This window comes from Mus caroli, unplaced genomic scaffold, assembly GCF_978045245.1.
Source record: "Mus caroli unplaced genomic scaffold, Mus_caroli_1 scaffold_13, whole genome shotgun sequence".
In the NCBI taxonomy this organism is placed as follows: domain Eukaryota; kingdom Metazoa; phylum Chordata; class Mammalia; order Rodentia; family Muridae; genus Mus; species Mus caroli.
This window is the reverse complement of record NW_028227268.1, coordinates 1,441,902-1,460,026: the sequence shown is the minus strand read 5'-3', so window position 1 is coordinate 1,460,026 and position 18,125 is coordinate 1,441,902. Positions and strand designations below refer to the sequence as shown.

The 18,125-nt window shown below is 49.2% G+C and overlaps 1 protein-coding gene across 1 annotated transcript; it reads right to left on the bottom strand.

The window, feature by feature from the left end:
• Positions 1–5,066: 5,066 nt before the first annotated feature.
• Positions 5,067–17,170, bottom strand: P4hb (prolyl 4-hydroxylase subunit beta). Its single transcript, XM_021178455.3, has 11 exons — positions 16,875–17,170; positions 15,731–15,937; positions 13,131–13,264; positions 12,874–13,011; positions 8,796–8,900; positions 8,566–8,691; positions 8,170–8,370; positions 7,627–7,747; positions 7,335–7,516; positions 7,136–7,222; positions 5,067–6,030 (listed from the first exon to the last, which is right to left on the bottom strand). The coding sequence occupies exons 1-11, from the start codon at positions 17,023–17,025 to the stop codon at positions 5,953–5,955; spliced, it is 1,530 nt and encodes a 509-aa protein (XP_021034114.1). The 5' UTR covers positions 17,026–17,170; the 3' UTR covers positions 5,067–5,952.
• Positions 17,171–18,125: the final 955 nt, after the last annotated feature.

The window sequence follows — 18,125 nt, the reverse complement described above, 5'->3', positions numbered from 1 at the left end:
CCTTGACTCACATTTTGGGCACAGAATTGATATCTTCCCCACAACCCAAGCTCCAAAGTTACTGTACCCACTTTGAGATGAATGTGGTCCATTGTGTCGGCAGGTCCCCTCAGAAGCTGGAGGAGCTGACGCAGCTGGAACCTGGCCCTATAGTCAGTCATCAAGAGCCAATGAAGGCAGCATGAGTGGACAGCTGACCCAGCTGCTGAGTCAGAATGTACAGCCTTGGAGTGACAGATACCTGGGCCATCTGACACTGCCTGAGTTTGTGACAGAGGGTCCTCTTCCTCTGCTCGTTGTGATCAGATAGATAGGAGCATCCCTGGGATAGTGTGAGCTTTTATGGCAGGAGAAGGTAACCATGGGGAGATGACCACACCCCACAACCTGGGAGACAACCATACTTGTCAAGTCCTTCAGCCTACCCCAACAGCTGTGTCTAGGGCAATAGTTACAAGCAGAAGGGCACCTAGCCTTGATGACGTGAAGATGTTCTGCTCTGGATGGCTTCAGAAAGCTTGTGTGCATGCACACGTGTAAACACAGGCAGGGCTCCTCAGAATATTGATAAGGCTGTATGTAGGCTCTGTCTGACCTAAAGCAGCCTGAAACATTACTGTCAGGGTCCAGTGACCACTCTGAGCCCTGTGACCCTAAGACTCTCAGATACTGCCATACTCTCAGCAGTGCTGGGCAGTGTGAGGAAGCCAGCTCCAGGTCACCACTGCCTACAGCTCGAGATGGTTGCTTTGAGACTGGGAATCATTAACTGATTCCAGTCTTAGTTTCTCCATGGGAACTAAGAAAGTTAAGGTTTGGGCTGGAGAGATGGCTCAGCGGTTAGGAGCACTGACTAATCTTCCAGAGGTCTTGAGTTCAATTCCCAGCAACCACATGGTAGCTCACAACCATCTGTAATAGGATACGATGCTCTCTTCTGGCGTGTCTGAAGAGAGCTATGGTGTACTCAAACAGTAAATAAATAAATAAATAAATAAATCTAAAGAAAGAAAGGAAGAAAGAAAGAAAGAAAAAGAAAAGAAAGCAAGCAAGCAAGCAAGCAAGCAAGCAAGCAAGCAAGAAAGAAAGAAAGAAAGAAAGAAAGAAAGAAAGAAAGAAAAAGTTGAGGTTCTTCAAGTCAAACTTGTAGAGGAATTTTAATCCAGCAACATAGCTGACTTGGCAGAGAATCATATCTAAAGACCCAGGTCTGTGTGATCCGACTGGAATGCAGGCGCACCACACACCTTTAATCCCTCTGGCCGGAATACAGACACGCCCTCAGTATACACCTTTATTCCCGAACAATGAAGGTAAAGTTAGTTTGTAGAAGGAAGCAGCCATGTTCGAAAGTGATGTCAAACTGAGGGCCAAAGTGACAAAAGTGAAAAGGATTTGACAGAATGAGTTGGAGACTGGATACACCCAACTCTCACAAGAACAACACAGGAAGGCTGGAGAGATGGCTCAGTGGTTAAGAACACTGACTCTCTTTCCAGAGGTCCTGAGTTCAATTCCCAGTAACCACTCGGTGGCTCACAACCATCTGTAATGGGATCTGATGCCCTCTTCTGGTGTGTCTGAAGATGGCTACAGTGTACTCAGGTATATAAAATAAATAAATACATTGGGGGAAAAAAAAGAACAGCATGGGAAAGGGATGGGGGGTGGGGGAAGAAGGAGGAGGAGGTGGCAGTTTCACCAGGACAGTTTTCCAGAGAGGTTACAGGTGAATACAGAGCAAACCAGAGAATAAATTGCCAGTTAGTTTAAGGCCAAGCAGAGCAATTCAGTCAGAAGCTGAGAGAAGCCAGTTTGAACCAGTCAGCTTGGAAGATTAGATTGTATAGAGACTAGAATCCTCCAGGCCTAGGTCTAGGGATAGTTAAAACAGAGAAAGTAATGCTCTGGGTTCAGCCCAAGTCACGTGTTCACACAGCTTGGGTACAGTTCTCATCTGAGGAAATAAAAATGACATTTCCACAAACTATTGTTTTTGTAAGATTTATTTATTATTCTATCTAAGTACACTGTGGCTGTCTTCAGACACACCAGAAGAGGACGTCAGATCTCATTATGGGTGATTTTGAGCCACCATGTGGTTGCTGGAATTTGAACTCAGGACCTTCTGAAGAACAGTTGGTGCTCTTAACCATTGAGCCATCTCTCCAGCTCCAAACTACTGTTTTTAAAGTCTTATGTAGCCTAGGCTGGCTTTGAACTCACAGTGCAGCTGAAGGTGACTTACCTTCCTGCTTGCCCTTCTCAAGGGCTAGAACTACAGGTATACGCCATCATGCACAGCCTTAGTTTCTTTTTTCTTGACACAAAGTCTTTCCATGTTTGGAACACACTATGTAGACCAGGCTGGCCAAGAACCATAGGCAGAGATCTACCTGCCTTTGCCTCCCCAGTGCTGGGATTAAGAATGTACACCACCATCCCCAGCCTATTTTTCTAAATCAGGACTTCCAATCCCCAGTTCTCATACTGGTTTTCAAGCTGTGTGTCAAAGGCTGAGAGAGAACTCAACAGTTAAGAAGACTTGCTGTAATGGCAGAGGACCTGGATTTATTTCTGAGTGCCTATGTGATTGCTCACAAGGGCTAGGAACTCAGTTCTAGGGGACCCAACACTATCTTCTAATCATTGTGTTATAGGAAATATTAAAAAATGAACCCGCCAACTCTCAGCAGGGCTAGGCCACACTCCCACACTCCTGTTGCCACCATCTCTCAGACGGGGGCCCCAAGTTCCTCTCTCTTTCACACAATGCCCCAAGAACCCCGGTTAGTCATCTCAACACTTAATTACCCAGTAGAATCAAGACTCTTAATGCTTAGCCAATCAAATATGTAACAACGCAATTTACAAGATGCCAATACAAAATTTTAGAGCTCAATGATGATAAAGCTTTAACCCACTTATTCTAGCTTTTTTTTTTTTTTTTTTCGTTTTTTTGAGACAGGGTTTCTCTGTGTAGCCCTGGCTGTCCTGGAACTCACTCTGTAGACCAGGCTGGCTCTCTCTCTGTCTCAACTCCTCACTCTGCCTCCCTTCTCCTGTCCAATCACAAGCCTCCCACTGCTCTAATGCGATTGGACAGGGAAAATCCTGCAACAATTGTGAGCACTGCACGCATACCCTATTGAGCCATATACACTCACCACACACACACTGAAATAGACTCAGCAGTAGTTGCCTTTACCTCCTGAGCCATCTTACCAGCTCTTACTTTCCCTCCCAAAACATATTTGTGTGTTCATGCATTAGGTCACATGGGTGTGTGTACCCTCAGAGGCCAGAAGGAAATATCAGATACTCTGGAGCTGTAGCCACAGCACTTAAGCTGCACGTGAATAAGGGACCCAAACTTGGATCTCCTGTAAGAGAGCTTTTTTTGTTTGTTTGTTTGTTTTTTGTTTTTGTTTTTAGAGACAGGGTTTCTCTGTGTAGCCCTGGCTCTCCTGGAACTTATTCTGTAGACCAGGCTGGCCTCGAACTCAGAAATCCACCTGCCTCTGCCTCCTGAGTGCTGGGATTAAAGGCGTGTGCTACCATGCTTGGCACAGCAAACACTGTTAACCAGAGCTTTTTTTTTTTTTTAAAGACTTATTTATTATATTAAGTACACTCTAGCTGTCTTCAGATGCACCAGAAGAGGGCGTCAGATCTCATCACAGATGGTTGTGAGCCACCATGTGGTTGCTGGGATTTGAACTCAGGACCTTCAGAAGAGCAGTCGGTGCTCTTAACCACTGAGCAATCTCTGCAGCCCAACCAGAGCTTTTAAAAACAAAACAAAAACAGTGTGGCACAAGCCTTTAATCCTGGCACTGGAGGCAGAGGCAGGTGGATCTTTGAGGACAGATCAAGTCCCAGGACAGCCAGAGTCACACAGAATCCATCCTCAAGAACAAACAAACAAACAGAAAAACAAGGTGAGGGTTTTTTTTTTTTTTTTTTTTTTGGTTTTTCGAGACAGGGTTTCTCTGTATAGCCCTGGCTGTCCTGGAACTCACTTTGTAGACCAGGCTGGCCTCGAACTCAGAAATCCGCCTGCCTCTGCCTCCCGAGTGCTGGGATTAAAGGCGTGCGCCACCACGCCCGGCAAGGTGAGGGTTTTTTGTGCATTCCAGGTTAGCCTCAAATTGAAAACAATCATCTTGCCTCGCCCTCCCCAGTGTGAAGTCTGCAACCTTGCTTCATCATGCAGGCCTAGCAGAAGATTGATAACAATTGAAAATTGATAAAATTGATAATTGTGGGGAGAAGCCATTTAAGATGTGAACTTGCATAGTCAATGACCTTGAATTCCCAAGCTTTCTGCCATCTTCTAAGCACTGTGATCATAAACATGTGCGAGCATCCTTGCTGCTGGAATATTCTAACATATACTTCCATGTAGCCCAGAGTGGTCTTGAACACCGTGAGCTGTGGACGACCCTGCATATCTGACCCTGTTGTCTCCATATGCAAAGCTAACGTGTGTGCTGCTGCTGGAGTCAAACTCAGGGCTTCATACATATTAGGCAAACACTCTACCAACCATCTTCATCCACAGCTTCAGAAATGTCTTTTTTTTTTGTTTTTGCTTTTTCGAGAAAGGGTTTCTCTGTGTATCCCAGGCTGTCCTGGAACTCACTCTGTAGACCAGGCTGGCCTTGAACTCAGAAATCTGCCTGCCTCTGCCTCCCAAGTGCTGGGATTAAAGGCATGCACCACCACTGCCTGGCAGAAATGTCTTACTTTTAACACCATTTTTTTTTCCCTTGGAGAGTTGCATGCTTGATCTCTGGAGGGTACACCTTTCCCCCGCCCCCAGACACTGTGTAGCCCTGGCTATCCTGGAACTCACCCTGTAGACCAGGCTGGCTTCTGCCTCCCAAGTGGTGGGATTAAAGGTGTGTGTCACCACCACCTGGCGGATATACCTTCTTGAGGCTCAATCCTGAATTTAAAGTTATTGTATGACAGCATGCATGACAGATGCACGCTATTCCTTTTGGTGGCAGAATTTCAGCTCAGCTCCCTTAGCTCAGAAATAAAGCAGCAGTGACAATGGGTAGTAAAATTTCAACTTTATTTAGCCAATGTGTTCAATTCCAATATTATGGTAGAAATGCCTGAAGAATGGGCATTTCATTCAGCCCCAGTGTCCTTGGCTGACTCCCAATCTGGGAATCAAGGGTCCCAGTTCTGCCTCACACAGGCCACAGGCCACGCTGGAAAAGAATCCAGCAGCCACAGAGTAATGTGCCCATAGCCGGCTGGTTGGTAGTCCTGGCTTGAGGAGAGTGAGAGCTGTCCAGACCTGGCCTGAGCCTGGCAGCAAGCCACACTGTCTCTTTTCCACACACAGGGGGACGGGGACGGGGACCCACCCTCTGACAGGATGCATAGATCCCCAGGTTAAATGCAAACTACAAAGCCATGCTACCATGGCAACACTAGGACAAGGTGGAAAGTGACCACAGACCCAGAGCCACACTTCCTACCCAGGGCAGGAAGGAGGCTCAGGGAGGTCTGCCATGGTGAAACAAGTAGCTGGACATTGAGACATGTCTAAAAGATGAAATGCCTCACACATGAAATGCTAAGTGGTAGCATAAACCTCTCTAACAGGAAAGACATCACCAGTGTGAGGAGATCCCCAAACATTTTAGCAAGCACATGGGACAAATTCCACATACAAAAAAGTACACCACCAATTAAAACAAAAGGTAGCCCTTCAAGAGGGCTGACCTAGGCAGAGATCCCTTTCCAAAATTGAAAAGCAAAAGAAGAGACAGGTTTAAGTGTACGTGTGTCAGATGAGTGTGGCTTCAGAAAGATTCCCTGGGTTCTGACGGCGCTCCCTCCTGGGGTGAGGCTCAGGCTCCGGAGATGTGGGCTGCTGGGAGCGTGGCCCACCGAGGTTTTGGGTTCAGGCGCCCAGATCTGGCTTCTGCACTACAGTTCGTCCTTCACAGCTTTCTGATCGTCGTCTTCCTCCATGTCTGGCTCTAAAGCTTCTTCTAGGTCGAGGTCCTGGATGAAGGAAGGGGCAGTTAAAGGACCAAAGCTGCACTCTGGCTGTCCTCAGTGAAACCAGCACTCGCTGACCACAAAGGACCTGGCCACCATCACCAGCAGTGGCCTGGTTGTGTATAAGTCTTCCAGTCAGGAACCCCAGCCAACCAGGCATGGTTCTAGGAACCTGCAGAGCCCCAGCCCAGGCAGGGACAACAGGCCCAGCACAAGCTGCAGCACAGCAGCCGTTGGTTACTTTGCCAGGCTGTGTGTGGAGTGCAGAGTGGACAGAACATGGACAGAAGGCAACACTTACTCTATTCCCCAGTAGGTCCCTTGGGGCCAGTATACCTCTCACTTCAACAGGATTTCTAGGTGGACCTCAAGTTCCACCCTATCAAATCCTGATCTGCCTTTTGCTTCCTCTGTATTAGCAACATCAGGGTTAATAGTCATAAGCAGGGCTGGAGAGATGGCTCAGTGGGTAAGAGCACCCGACTGCTCTTCCGAAGGTCCGGAGTTCAAATCCCAGCAACCACATGGTGGCTCACAACCATCCGTAACGAGATCTGACTCCCTCTGGAGTGTCTGAAGACAGCTACAGTGTACTTACATACATATAAATAAATAAATCTTTAAAAAAAAAAAAAATTTAAAAAAAAAAAATAGTCATAAGCAAGCTGAGCTTTCTAGGTATAGATCTACTGAGTAAGAGGCAGCCTATGTCCACTCTCTAGTCTAGTAACTAGGTGTGGTATCCACACAGCAAACAACAGACAATTGGCTAGAAGTTTAAGTACACATTAACAGGAATCAGCCAAGCAGTCCTGGCGTACAACTTTGATTCCAGCATTCAGGAGGCAGAGGAGGGTGGATCTCTCAGTTTGAGGCCATCCTAATCTGCAGAGTGAATTCTAGGACAGCAGGGTTAGAGAAGGCTATAGGATGGCTTTGAAAGGCACCTTTAACACCTCTTCTGTCTAAGTGGTAACCATCAGGCACTTCTTTCAAACCAAAGGCAAAGTCTAGGGTCACAGCTGTACCTGTTACATGGCCACCAAAGTCTCTAAGTCAACGCCTGAGCTAGGACCTCCCACATGGACCCAGAGGTGGCCACACTCACCTCATCGTCCCCTGCTCCATCCTGGCCACCACTCTCCAAGAATTTCTTAAAACCGTCCAGTGTCCGCTCGCCGTTGTAATCAATGACCTGCAGGAAGGAAAGTGAAGAGGGTTGAACTCTAGCATAGAACAGCACCTGCTATATAGCAGGAGTGTCTGAAGAACTGTTTGCCCACCAGCCCATAGGGTGGAAAACACACCGTTCTGTCTGCACTTGCTGGGAAGAACTTCAGTGTGGGAAAGCTATGCACTTTGACAGCTTCCACCTCATTGGCTGTTGAGTCCATCTTAGCAATGATGATATTCTCATGATCCTTGTATGTCTCTCCCAGTTTATCCCAAATGGGGGCTAGCTGCTTGCAGTGGCCACACCAAGGGGCATCTGAAAGAGAGCAGTGCTGCGGGCCCATCCCTGGACAGAGCCACCACCGACATTTGAGGTTGCCAGCCCCCTTATGGGGCCAAGCTGGGAACCCAGAGATCCTCACTTACAGAATTCAACAAACACGTTCTTTTTCTCATCAAAAGCGACCTCTTCAAAGTTCTCCCCAACCAGCACTTTTACCGGCTGCTTGTCCCAGTCTTCAGGCACTTCCTGGCTCATCAGGTGGGGCTAAAGTGGAGAGAGGGAAAGTACAGTCAGGTACAACATTGCCCCACACTCCAACTCCGGCAGAGCCAAGACACACTGTCCTCCAGAAACCAGAGCTGCCAGGAATCTGGTAAGAGAAGGCTGAGTCTTCAAGGCTGACCAACTAAAATGCAGATCAAGTGTCCTAGTGGCTTTGAAGCTACCTTGGTGCATGGCTAGGCTAGTACACCAGGAGGGAGTCTGTCTATGGTTCCCTCTCCCCGACCTTGGTACATGACAAGAACAGCGTCCTCAAACCATCAGAGGCACCACGCTAAGGAACGTGCGCTGTCATCTTCAGTGTCTGAAAGAGGTACTATAGGAAGCCCAAGGCCCAGGATCCCTCCGGTAGAACCTCCCTGCAAGCTTAACTGTGTTACCAAAATCCAGGTCCAACTACATACCTTGATCTTGCCCTCTAGGAAGCGGTGGCAAAACTCTGTGATTTTCTCAGCTGTCAGCTCATCTGACTCTGGTTTGTACTTGGTCATCTCTTCCTCTAGGGTAATAAGCCGCACGGCGGGACACTCCTCCTTCTTCAGGCCAAAGAACTCAAGTATGCGCTGGTTATCAGTGTGGTCGCTATCGATGAAGATAAACAGGATCTTGGGGGAGAAAGGACATTTAGACAAATTCTGGCCATATGCTCACACCCTTGAAACAGCTCTTGAGTCTGGGGCTGCTTAATTAGAATAACAAGTATTTGCTAGCCAACAGGGCTGGCCCTAGTGGCTAGCACTACAGAGGACCAGCAGACTGCTAGCCCCTGTAAAAGAACCCGGTGTCCTGAGGTAGCTCACCTTGCCCTTGAAGCCCTCGGCCGCTCTCTTAAAGCTGCTCAGCTTGCCGTCATAGTCAGATACACTCTTGGGCAGGAACAGCAGAATGTGTGTCTTGATCTCACCTCCAAAAATCTTCGGAGCTGTCTGTGGAACAGGAAGCAATACTGCATCTGTCTTCTGCTATATACCCAGTGTCCCACCCCCCACCCCCACCCCCCCGCTCACTCTACCTCAGGGCCCCCCCTCACCTGTTCCGTGAACTCGATGACCAAAGGCAGCTGGTTGTGCTTGATGAAGTCTAGGAGCTTCTCCTTGGTGATCTCACCTTCAAAGTTGTTGCGGCCTTCATCAAACTATGGACAGAAAGGGGGCTGTGAGCTTTGCATGTCCCCCAACGGCCTAAGCTGGATACACCCTGCCCACAAGCTAGTGGCAGGTTCACACCCCATGTCTGGTGGCTCATGGTCCTTCTGCTGCTCTGACTGAACTGCACAGGCATGAGCTAATGTCGTCTCTGCCAGGCCAAGGCAGCAGACATCACTTACAGAACAGAGCAGGAATCTCCAGAGCTAAATGCTGAGAGGGTAGGTACTTGTTTCAAAAAATAGTGGCTCACTAGGGATAAGGCTGGAGTCAGGGCAACAATGAAGAGAGGGATCCAGACCTCTCAGGCTATCTGCTAGATAAAGAAAAACAAAGAGGATGGAGATGGCTCCATGGTTAAGAGCACTGGCTGCTCTTCTAGAGGACCTGAGTTCGAGGCCAGCCTGGTCTACAAAGTGAGTTCCAGGACAGCCAGAGCTACACAGAGAAACCCTGTCTTGAAAAACCAAAAATCCAAACACCAAACCAAACCAAACCAAACCAAAACCCCAACCAAAAAACCACAAAAAACAAAAAACAAACAAACAAAGCTGGCTGTTGACACTGCAAATACAATTAGTTGTTACACTGTATGGTAGGCAATGACAAGGGTTTTGTAAAAGCCTGCTCCTGTGAGATACAGGTATAACTGTTGTTTTCCAATCTCACCATGCATGGAACCCTGGCTGGTCTCAGAGGCCTACCACTGCATGCCCAGTTTTTGGTTTGTTTGTTGAAATAGGTCTTATCCTGTACTCCAATCTGACCTCAAAGTCGTGATCCTCCTGCCTCAGCATGTTGAGTGCTAGGATTACAGACAAGTACTATCAGCTTATTCCAAATACTTCTGAGCCAAGATACTTGGATGCAAGGATGTGGGCACTGACTGCTCATCTTTCTCTGGCCATCTTCTCCTATACCTCTCCAAAGGTCAGGAGGAAGCAGGAAGCAGAGTCTGCACTGCTCTTCCAGGAGCACAGTGATGCCCTCAGTACCACAGCACGCGTTCACAGTTGCCTACCACTCCAGTTCCAGGGATCTAAAGCCCTCTTCTATACCTGGGTGTACACATCCATACGACACACAAATACAGGCACAAGTAAAAACCATTAAAAGGGGGGGAGGTAGGTGGGTGGGAGGAACACAGAAGCACTCATTTTAAAGCACTCATAGCAGGTCACAGCCAGGAATGTGAATAGCCAGGCTGAGCCCGTTGTGCTCTTCTATTCCGACTGAGCCTATAGGGTACGGGCTTCTACACCATCTTCCCCTCGCCAGCCACAAAGGATACCGAATGGAATGTACTGCGTGCTATCTGGAAGATGAGTAAGGGTGCCCTCAAATACTATCGCCAGGTGTGATGCTGAGTCACCATCACCACCCACGAGGTTCCTCCTTCTATAGAACAACGTTCCTGTGCCTCCCTCCTGCCTCCTACTGGAGGGCCACGTGCGAAACTGACCATCTGGTTTGGCCTACTATCCTCTTGGCAACATAGCCACACAGTAGTCCTTCAGTCTACTATGGGAAAACAGCTCTTGCTCAGTGGGGGCTGCTGCAAAGAGGCCTGGTTTGAAAATCTCACCCAGATGCCATAACTTCTCTAGTAGAACTAGCAGCCCCACCAGGTCATGACAGACAATATGCAAGCGACCCTGGCTAGATTCCTCAGTTCTATAGCTCTGTCCTCAATCCAGGTTGCATGTCATCCTTCAGGCAAAACACAAAGCAAGTAGCAACCGACTTCACCCCCCAGCTGGCTGGCTTGCCTCACGGGGGAACCTATCTGGCCCTGCTAGTCTGCCTCAGAGAGTTCCCTGAGGTAGAGAGGAAAACCCAGCTGATTCAGTGGGTAGAGCTAATATCCCAAAGAAGGGAACAGAAGGAAGCCAGACTTGGCCAGAGAGTCAGTCTATAACGCAAAACAAACAAACCCCAAACCACTGAATGTCTTTGTATACTCAGGAGAGGAAGATCAGAAATTCAAGGGTGGCAGTCTCAGCTATAGAGTTAAAAACTAGCCCAGGCTACACAACATCTTGCCTAGAAAAAATAAATAAATAAATAAATAAATAAATAAATAAAGGGTGTGTGTGTGTGTGCACCTCAGTGATGAAAATGACTGGATGCTTTTACAGAGGACCACAGGACCTATATCGCAGATCATAACTGTCCAGACCCAGGGTGTCCAATGTCCTCTTGTGGCCTCTGCAGGCATCAGGCATACATACAGTCCACCAGACATATGGGCAAAATACTCAAACGTATATATTAGAATAATTTACCTTTAAAAAGATGAAAAACCACCCAAGAACCAAACAACCCACCCTTCCCAAATACACAGTCTAAACAGCAGATCTGCACCTAAAGGCAAAAGCAATCAAGTTTTTTCTTCCTTCTTTCTTTTTTTTTTTGAGACAAGGTTTCTTTATAGCTCTTACACCTGCTTCTGGAACTAAAGGTGTGTTGTGTGATCACATGCCTGGCTTGAATGAAGTTTTCTAAAACCCGAAAAGAGCTTTTGCTCTGTCAAGACTTCAACCCAGAGTTTTCTCATACCTCGCATCAGACAAGATACCGTAAAGTTTCTGGACAAATGTACGAGACATCTAATAATGTAGCAATCCTGATCTCATTAGGTCCTCTGCTGGGTGAAGAGACCAGACAGAAGCACTGAGCAAGCCAGACAGAAGCAAGCTGAGGGGAGGTTGTTGCTCCCCTGCAGATGTCCAAACTATTTTTCTCCTTCAAATTCATTCAACCTCAAACTGGTGAAACCTTTTCAGACACACACAGAACAATGTCAACAGACAGACACACACACAAACACATAGAACAATGTCAGGTGCTAGGCTAAGATGGCTCCAGACCAATCAGACCCTCTCACCTATGCTTCATCTGTCCTCACCAGTCCACTACACAACCTACCTGGCTGACATGAGAGTCTCCTATCTTTTTGGTTTTTTGTTTGTTAGTTTTTTCGAGACGGGGTTGCTCTGTGTAATCCTCCCTAACTGTCCTGGAACTAGTGCTAAACATGAGATCTGCTTGCCTCTGCCTGGGAGATGGGATTAAAGTCATGCACTACCACTGCCCAGACTGAATCCCCATGTTGGTACAGCTGGACTGCAAAACCACGGGTAGGTATCACCCTGGCTCTTGGAACAAAAGACAAAGCAGCCCACGGCCTCCTCAGCAACACTAGAGTCTGCTTAGTCCCTGAGACACACACTGTCTATAGAAGAGTGACAATAGGACTGGAATTTACAGGTGTTTAGGTAGGAGACCTGTGGGGAATGAGGGTGGGAGTCAGCACAGGGGTCACACATCCAAAGATTCTAGAGCTCTTGTCTAGGCTGAGGAAAAAGTCCTAGCAATAGGTCCCTTGGCACTGTGGAAATAATACCACTAGACTAGGAACTTAAAAGTGGAGAGATGGCTCAGTGGTAAAGAGTGATAGCTCAATTGATCCCAGTTCAATCCCCCATATCTACAGAGGAGCTCACAACTGTCTGTTTTAACTCCAGTTCCAGGGGATCTGACACCCCCACAAATGCACATAAAATTAAAAAAAAAAAAGTTTAAGGTCAGGTATGTGGCTCAGATCAGTAATTTCAGCACTTGAGAGATGGAGGCAAGAGACCTACAATGAACTGAAGGCCACCCTGGGCTATACAGTGAATTCAAGGCCAGCCAGAGCTACAGGGTAAGACTCTTATCTTGCCATAATGACCACCTTGTATTGTTCAGGAGACCCAGTATGTCGGTGGTCAAGAAAGCTGTCCCAAAGGTCACAGTGTGAAGTGGTTGCCATAACACAACTCCAAAATGATGTAGCAGAGATCCTTGATCACCATCCATCCCATCAGTCCGCTTGGTCCTTCCCAATATTTGCAGGTACCACCACCCCCTGCAGACCAACATCTGACCTGACCTGGGCACAGCTGCCTAAGGGGCACTCACCTTCTTAAAGAGGACCACCCCATCTTTGTCCAGCTGGTACTTGGAGAACACACCACTGTTGGACGTGATTCCAAAAGGTATGTCATCAATAGCCTCTGCTGCCAGCAAGAACTGCTTGGCAGAGTCTGACTCTACGTCCTGGAAGAGGAAGGGAAAAACAAGAGGTGGCCAACCCTGAGCAGTGCTCCTGAAAAACAGCAGGGCCCCTCCCTCTGTGCGGACAGCAGACAAAGAAAATGGAATTCTTAAAGCTCTACCTTGAAGAAACCGATGACCGTTACTTCGCTTGAGTCTACCAAGGACTCTGCAGCTGCAGTGTCAGACAGGGTTGTGGCTGCTGGGCCCGTGCGTTTCTTCAGCCAGTTGACAATGTCATCAGCTTCCCTGCCAGCTATACCCCAAACAAATGCAAGTTCCTGTGAAACAGGGTATCACCCATCCTGCCGCTGCATCTCTCTTCTGAGCTGTGCCCGTGAGGCTCAAGATAGGCCAGCCTATTACTAGAGCAAAATATTCTCCTATAGAGAACTGGCTACAGCCTCTGGATTCCAGAAAAGGACACCGTGGTACTCACCGGAGGAAAGACTGCACACATCTGAAAATATGTTCTGCTGACTAAGCATTTCTCCTCAATCTGTTCGCATTCCCGCATTTCCTTGAACACTCTTGTTCAGGTACTCCTACAGTACTCACACAAGAGGCTACACCCTTAGAGATGTGGGGTTAGCCAACCTCAGCGCTAGCTCTGCTGCCCCAAAACAGGATTGACCTGACTCTGACACCTCCGGTGGGCCAGGTGTTCCTGTCTGGAACTTGCCCTACCCACTTCCCAGATGGATATGAACTGGAAAAATATTATGTGCTTGAGTGCTAGTCAAAGCAGACACAGTGAGAAAGAGAGCCTGCTCCCTCCTTAAGGGAGAGGCTGACAGAAGATGCCCTCCTCCTGGACTGTGCCTTTTGGACTAATCAAGGCACGTCTAACATTAGATTTACCAGGACTCTACAGTGCCAACAAGAAGTTGAGCTGCCAGTTTCCAAACAAGACACAGCTCACTCAGAGAACCCAGAGCCTCGCTGAACATCAAAGTAACTGTGGTCATTAAAAAACATTTGTTTTTCTTCTCTTTTTTGAGACAGGGTTTCTCTGTGTAACCCTGACTGTCCTGTAGCTTGGTCTGTGGGCTCAAACTCAGAGATCCGCCTGCCTCCTGAGTTTCTGGGGTTAAAAAAGTGTGCCACTACTACTGACTAAGAAAAAAAACTGCTTTTTTTTTTCCTTTAAATTTTTGACTGGTGCCGGGCGGTGGTGGCACACGCCTTTAATCCCAGCACTTGTGAGGCAGAGGCAGGTGGATTTCTGAGTTCGAGGCCAGCCTGTCCTACAGAGTGAGTTTCGGGACAGCCAGGGCTACACAGAGAAACCCTTCTTGAAAACCCAAAATAAATAAATAAATTTTCCACTGGGGACAGGGGTCCGGAGAGATGGCTCAATAGCTTAAGAATTTTTGCTACTCTTCTAAAAGGACCTGGGTCTGGTTGGCAGCACCTACTTTAGGTGACCCACAACTGCCTGTAAGTTCTAGGAGATCCAACAAGTATACACTATGCTTCAGATGTGCGCATGCACACATACACACACACAAAAACCCACAAGTAAACACAACACCACCGTACCCAGTTTATAAAGTGGTAGTGACTGTATTTGCGTCTTCATGTTAGGCAAGTGCTCTGCCGATCAAACTGTGTGCTTTTCAGATGGGGTCTTACTCTGCAGACCCGGATGGATGAGACCCACACCAGGACGGCCTCACACTTGGACAATGCTCACGCGTCTGTTTCCCAGCTGCTGCTCACAAGCGAGCCAGTACAGCAAGGTCTGGGCAAAGAGCCTTGGTGGTTTTTGTTTTTAATTTAATTGACAGGGTTTTCTATGTAGCTTTGGCTGTCTTGAAACTTGATCTGTAGAGCAGGCTGGCTTCAAAAGTTCTGCCTGCTTCTGCCTCCCAAGTAACGGGACTAAGGGTATGCGCCACCACTGCCTGGCGGACAGGAACTTTCTACCCCAATAGTGAAGTCATATAAAAAAGGACCACAGATAGCCTAGAAAGGTGACTAGACTGGCACACTGCTGCTCTCAAGGGTAGATATATAGATACTATATATGACATATGTGAGTGTGTATGTGTATACATATATGTATTTTGCTCTATATACCAGGCTAGCCTCAAACTAAAGAAATCCACCAGCCTCTTACCCCCCAAACTCGAGGATTAAAGGTCCGTGCCACCACCTCCGGCTGAAGCCCACGTCTTTTGCTAGTAGTAACTAACTGAATTGCCTATATCAAGGTCCAGGCTCCACGAAAATTCCTTTATCGGTGGCTGGGTGATAGGCGGAAGCCTGGATTTGCATTCGGTCACCAACAACTAGAATGCTGTAACTATGAAAGGTTCCCAAAGGTAAAAGTGCAGTGAGAATCATGAATACCTGGCCTGGTACTGACACCCTGTGAGTGACAGCTACAAAGCGTCACGCCTACACTATCTGGAAGCACTGCATTCCTGGAAGCACCAATAGTTCAAAGCCCCGTGTGTTGAGCGAAGCACTTGCCTCCTCCTCCTCATTGGTCAATCACCAGATAACTCAGCCAGCAGGCTACTCAGGAGGTCATCACAGATGTGACACTTCCTGTGAAGTACTCCAAATGGGGAACTTTCCCCAGCTCCCACATGTAAGAGTTGATATAGAACCCACTCGAGAACAGGGCCTCTCCCTGCCCCCCCCCCCCCCCCCCCGCCTGTGGGTTTGCTCCCAAAGCCTACACAGTTATTAAAGGGCAGTTCTAGGGTCACACCTGTATATTCCTTTGGGGAGGCTGTGTCTCCATTCTTGAAGAACTTGATTGTGGGGTAGCCACGGACACCATACTGCTGAGCCAGGTCAGACTCTTCTGTGGCATCCACCTTTGCTAGTCGAATCTCAGAGCCTTCTGCCTTCAGTTTCGCGGCAGCTTTGGCATACTCGGGGGCCAGAGCTTTGCAGTGGCCACACCACGGGGCATCTGTAAAAGAAACCAGGACATTGGAAGGCAGTCCTCCATCCAGGTCTATTTCTTCCCTTTGTACTTCCTTTCATAAAAACCTTATCAGCATACCAAGATAACCCCTCTTAACGCAGTCAAGAGACTGCACTGATAGCTGGTGCTCTTGGGCAATCTGAGGACAGAGGCCACGAGTGACAAACCAACCCCAATCCCTACTTTGCCCTGTGACCACCAGCACTGTAAAATAATCCTTGACTTGTAACTTCGTACTGCCCCCAGCAATCAGGGTCAGTGTATCCCTGGGGTTTACCACTCAAGAATCTGGGAAAAGTTAAAAGGTTGCTGGGCCAGCACTATATGTAGCAAGAACGTGCCCAGATGCCTATCCAAAGCTGTCCTTTCTACTATGGGAATGTGACAATCTGTCAAGGTAACCTGGCAGCTGTGTTGGAGCTCACACACTTGTAAGCAGAAGTAAAGGCTTAGATCTGGCTTGCTTCCTGGTAAGGAGAATACAGCAGGTTACAGGTAGGGTGGGCATAGTAAAGAGCGATTGATCTACTCTATCGGAACTGCTAACTGCTCACACAGCCCACTCTGTTTTTCCCAGCTAACAGAAGGTTTTGGCCATGTGGACGTCTTGCACAAAGACACCTTCTTGATTCTCAGCCCCGCAGTTACCCTCAATGAGCCCTGACTACAATGACTTCTACTTTGGGTAGGAAGGATGCTCTCGGGACAACTGGAAGCAGAGAAGCTTACAGTAGGTGCTACCTGCGAGGTGCAGCTCGGGACCGGCCAGCCCGTGCTCCGTGGGGGCAAGCTGAGGGCTACGGGCCACCGTACTCAAGAGGAGACGGCCGCGCAGGACAGTGCTGGGTGCCGCCGAGGGCGGCCCGGAGGAGTCCGTGGACAAGGGGCCCTGCCCGCCCGCCCAGGCCCACGGCGCACTCACAGAACTCCACCAGTAGGTACTTGTGCGCCGCCAGCGCCTCCTCGAAGTTGCTCTTCTTCAACACCAGGACGTTGTCCTCCTCCTCCAGGGCGTCAGCGCCCACCCTAGCCGCCCAGGCCAGGGCCAGGCACAGCAAAGCACGGCTCAGCATGTCGGACGTCGGCAGCGGGCGGGGCAGTTGGGTTGGCGCCGCCGGGACAGCCAAGGCGACGAGAGCGCGCGTCGGTCCAGACCTCGCCTTTATAAATCCTGGGCCGGGGACGCGCCCACGCCTCCCCCTCGCTGCGCGCGTCAGCCGCCGTGCGCATGCGCCCCGCCGCGCCCTCCGATTGGCCGAGGAGCTGAGAGGCCCGCCCTCGCCGTGCGGGGACTGGACACCCACTCAAGGCTGGGCCACCAAGTCGACAAAGACCCGGAGGCCTTTCGGTTCTTGCCTGGGATTGGCCACGGCGTGCGCGCGCGCGCACAAACCCTATGTCCCCCAGCGTCTGATTCGCTGGCGGAGGCCAATTTTCTCTTTCTGGACTTCTGACTGGCGACTTTTCCCACGCCTTCCACATGTCTGGAATGGCTGCGGCTTTCCGCTGCCTGGCCTCGTGGCTCCTGATTGGCCGAGAGATGCGCGTACCCAGCCCGATTCTCCGTCGAACGTGGCAGTGGGCGGAGTCCCGGACCCCTGGGCGGGGCTACGCTTGCGCCTCCGAAGCCCCTCGTGTTGCATTCTGACTGGACCGCGTTTCCGTACTGGCACCGCCCCCAAGTCGCCGCCAGGAAGTCAGAGACGCCACTTCCGGTGCGCGTGCGGCTCGTGCCGTCCCTGCCCAGGTCTTGGGTCACGGACCCCAGGTTCGGGGTCGGGGTTCTGTGCTTTTCTCGGCTGCGGTAGCTGCAAGACGTCAGCGGGCGCGCGGTGGCAGCCAGGCGTGTCCCCACGCCGCGGGTACATTTCTCGGGCGCCCCGTGGGTCGTCCGAGGCTCCTGTCCACCATTCGGAATGCGGTGCCCGAGACCTCTGCGGAAGCCGCTGGGGAAGTGGAGAAAGCAGTCCGCCGTCCGCTTTATACTGACCACATGTTGAAATGGCACTTGAGTTCGTTGGGCTGAATAATAAAAAGGTTTGGCTTCTGTGAATCAGCCTTTCCATTACGTACGAGAGTCACATTTTGTCTCGGTTGGACTTCCTTTTCCAGAATCATCTTCTACTTTGTGTCTCTATCCCTTAGTGACTTAGTGAACTCATTGTACACAGAC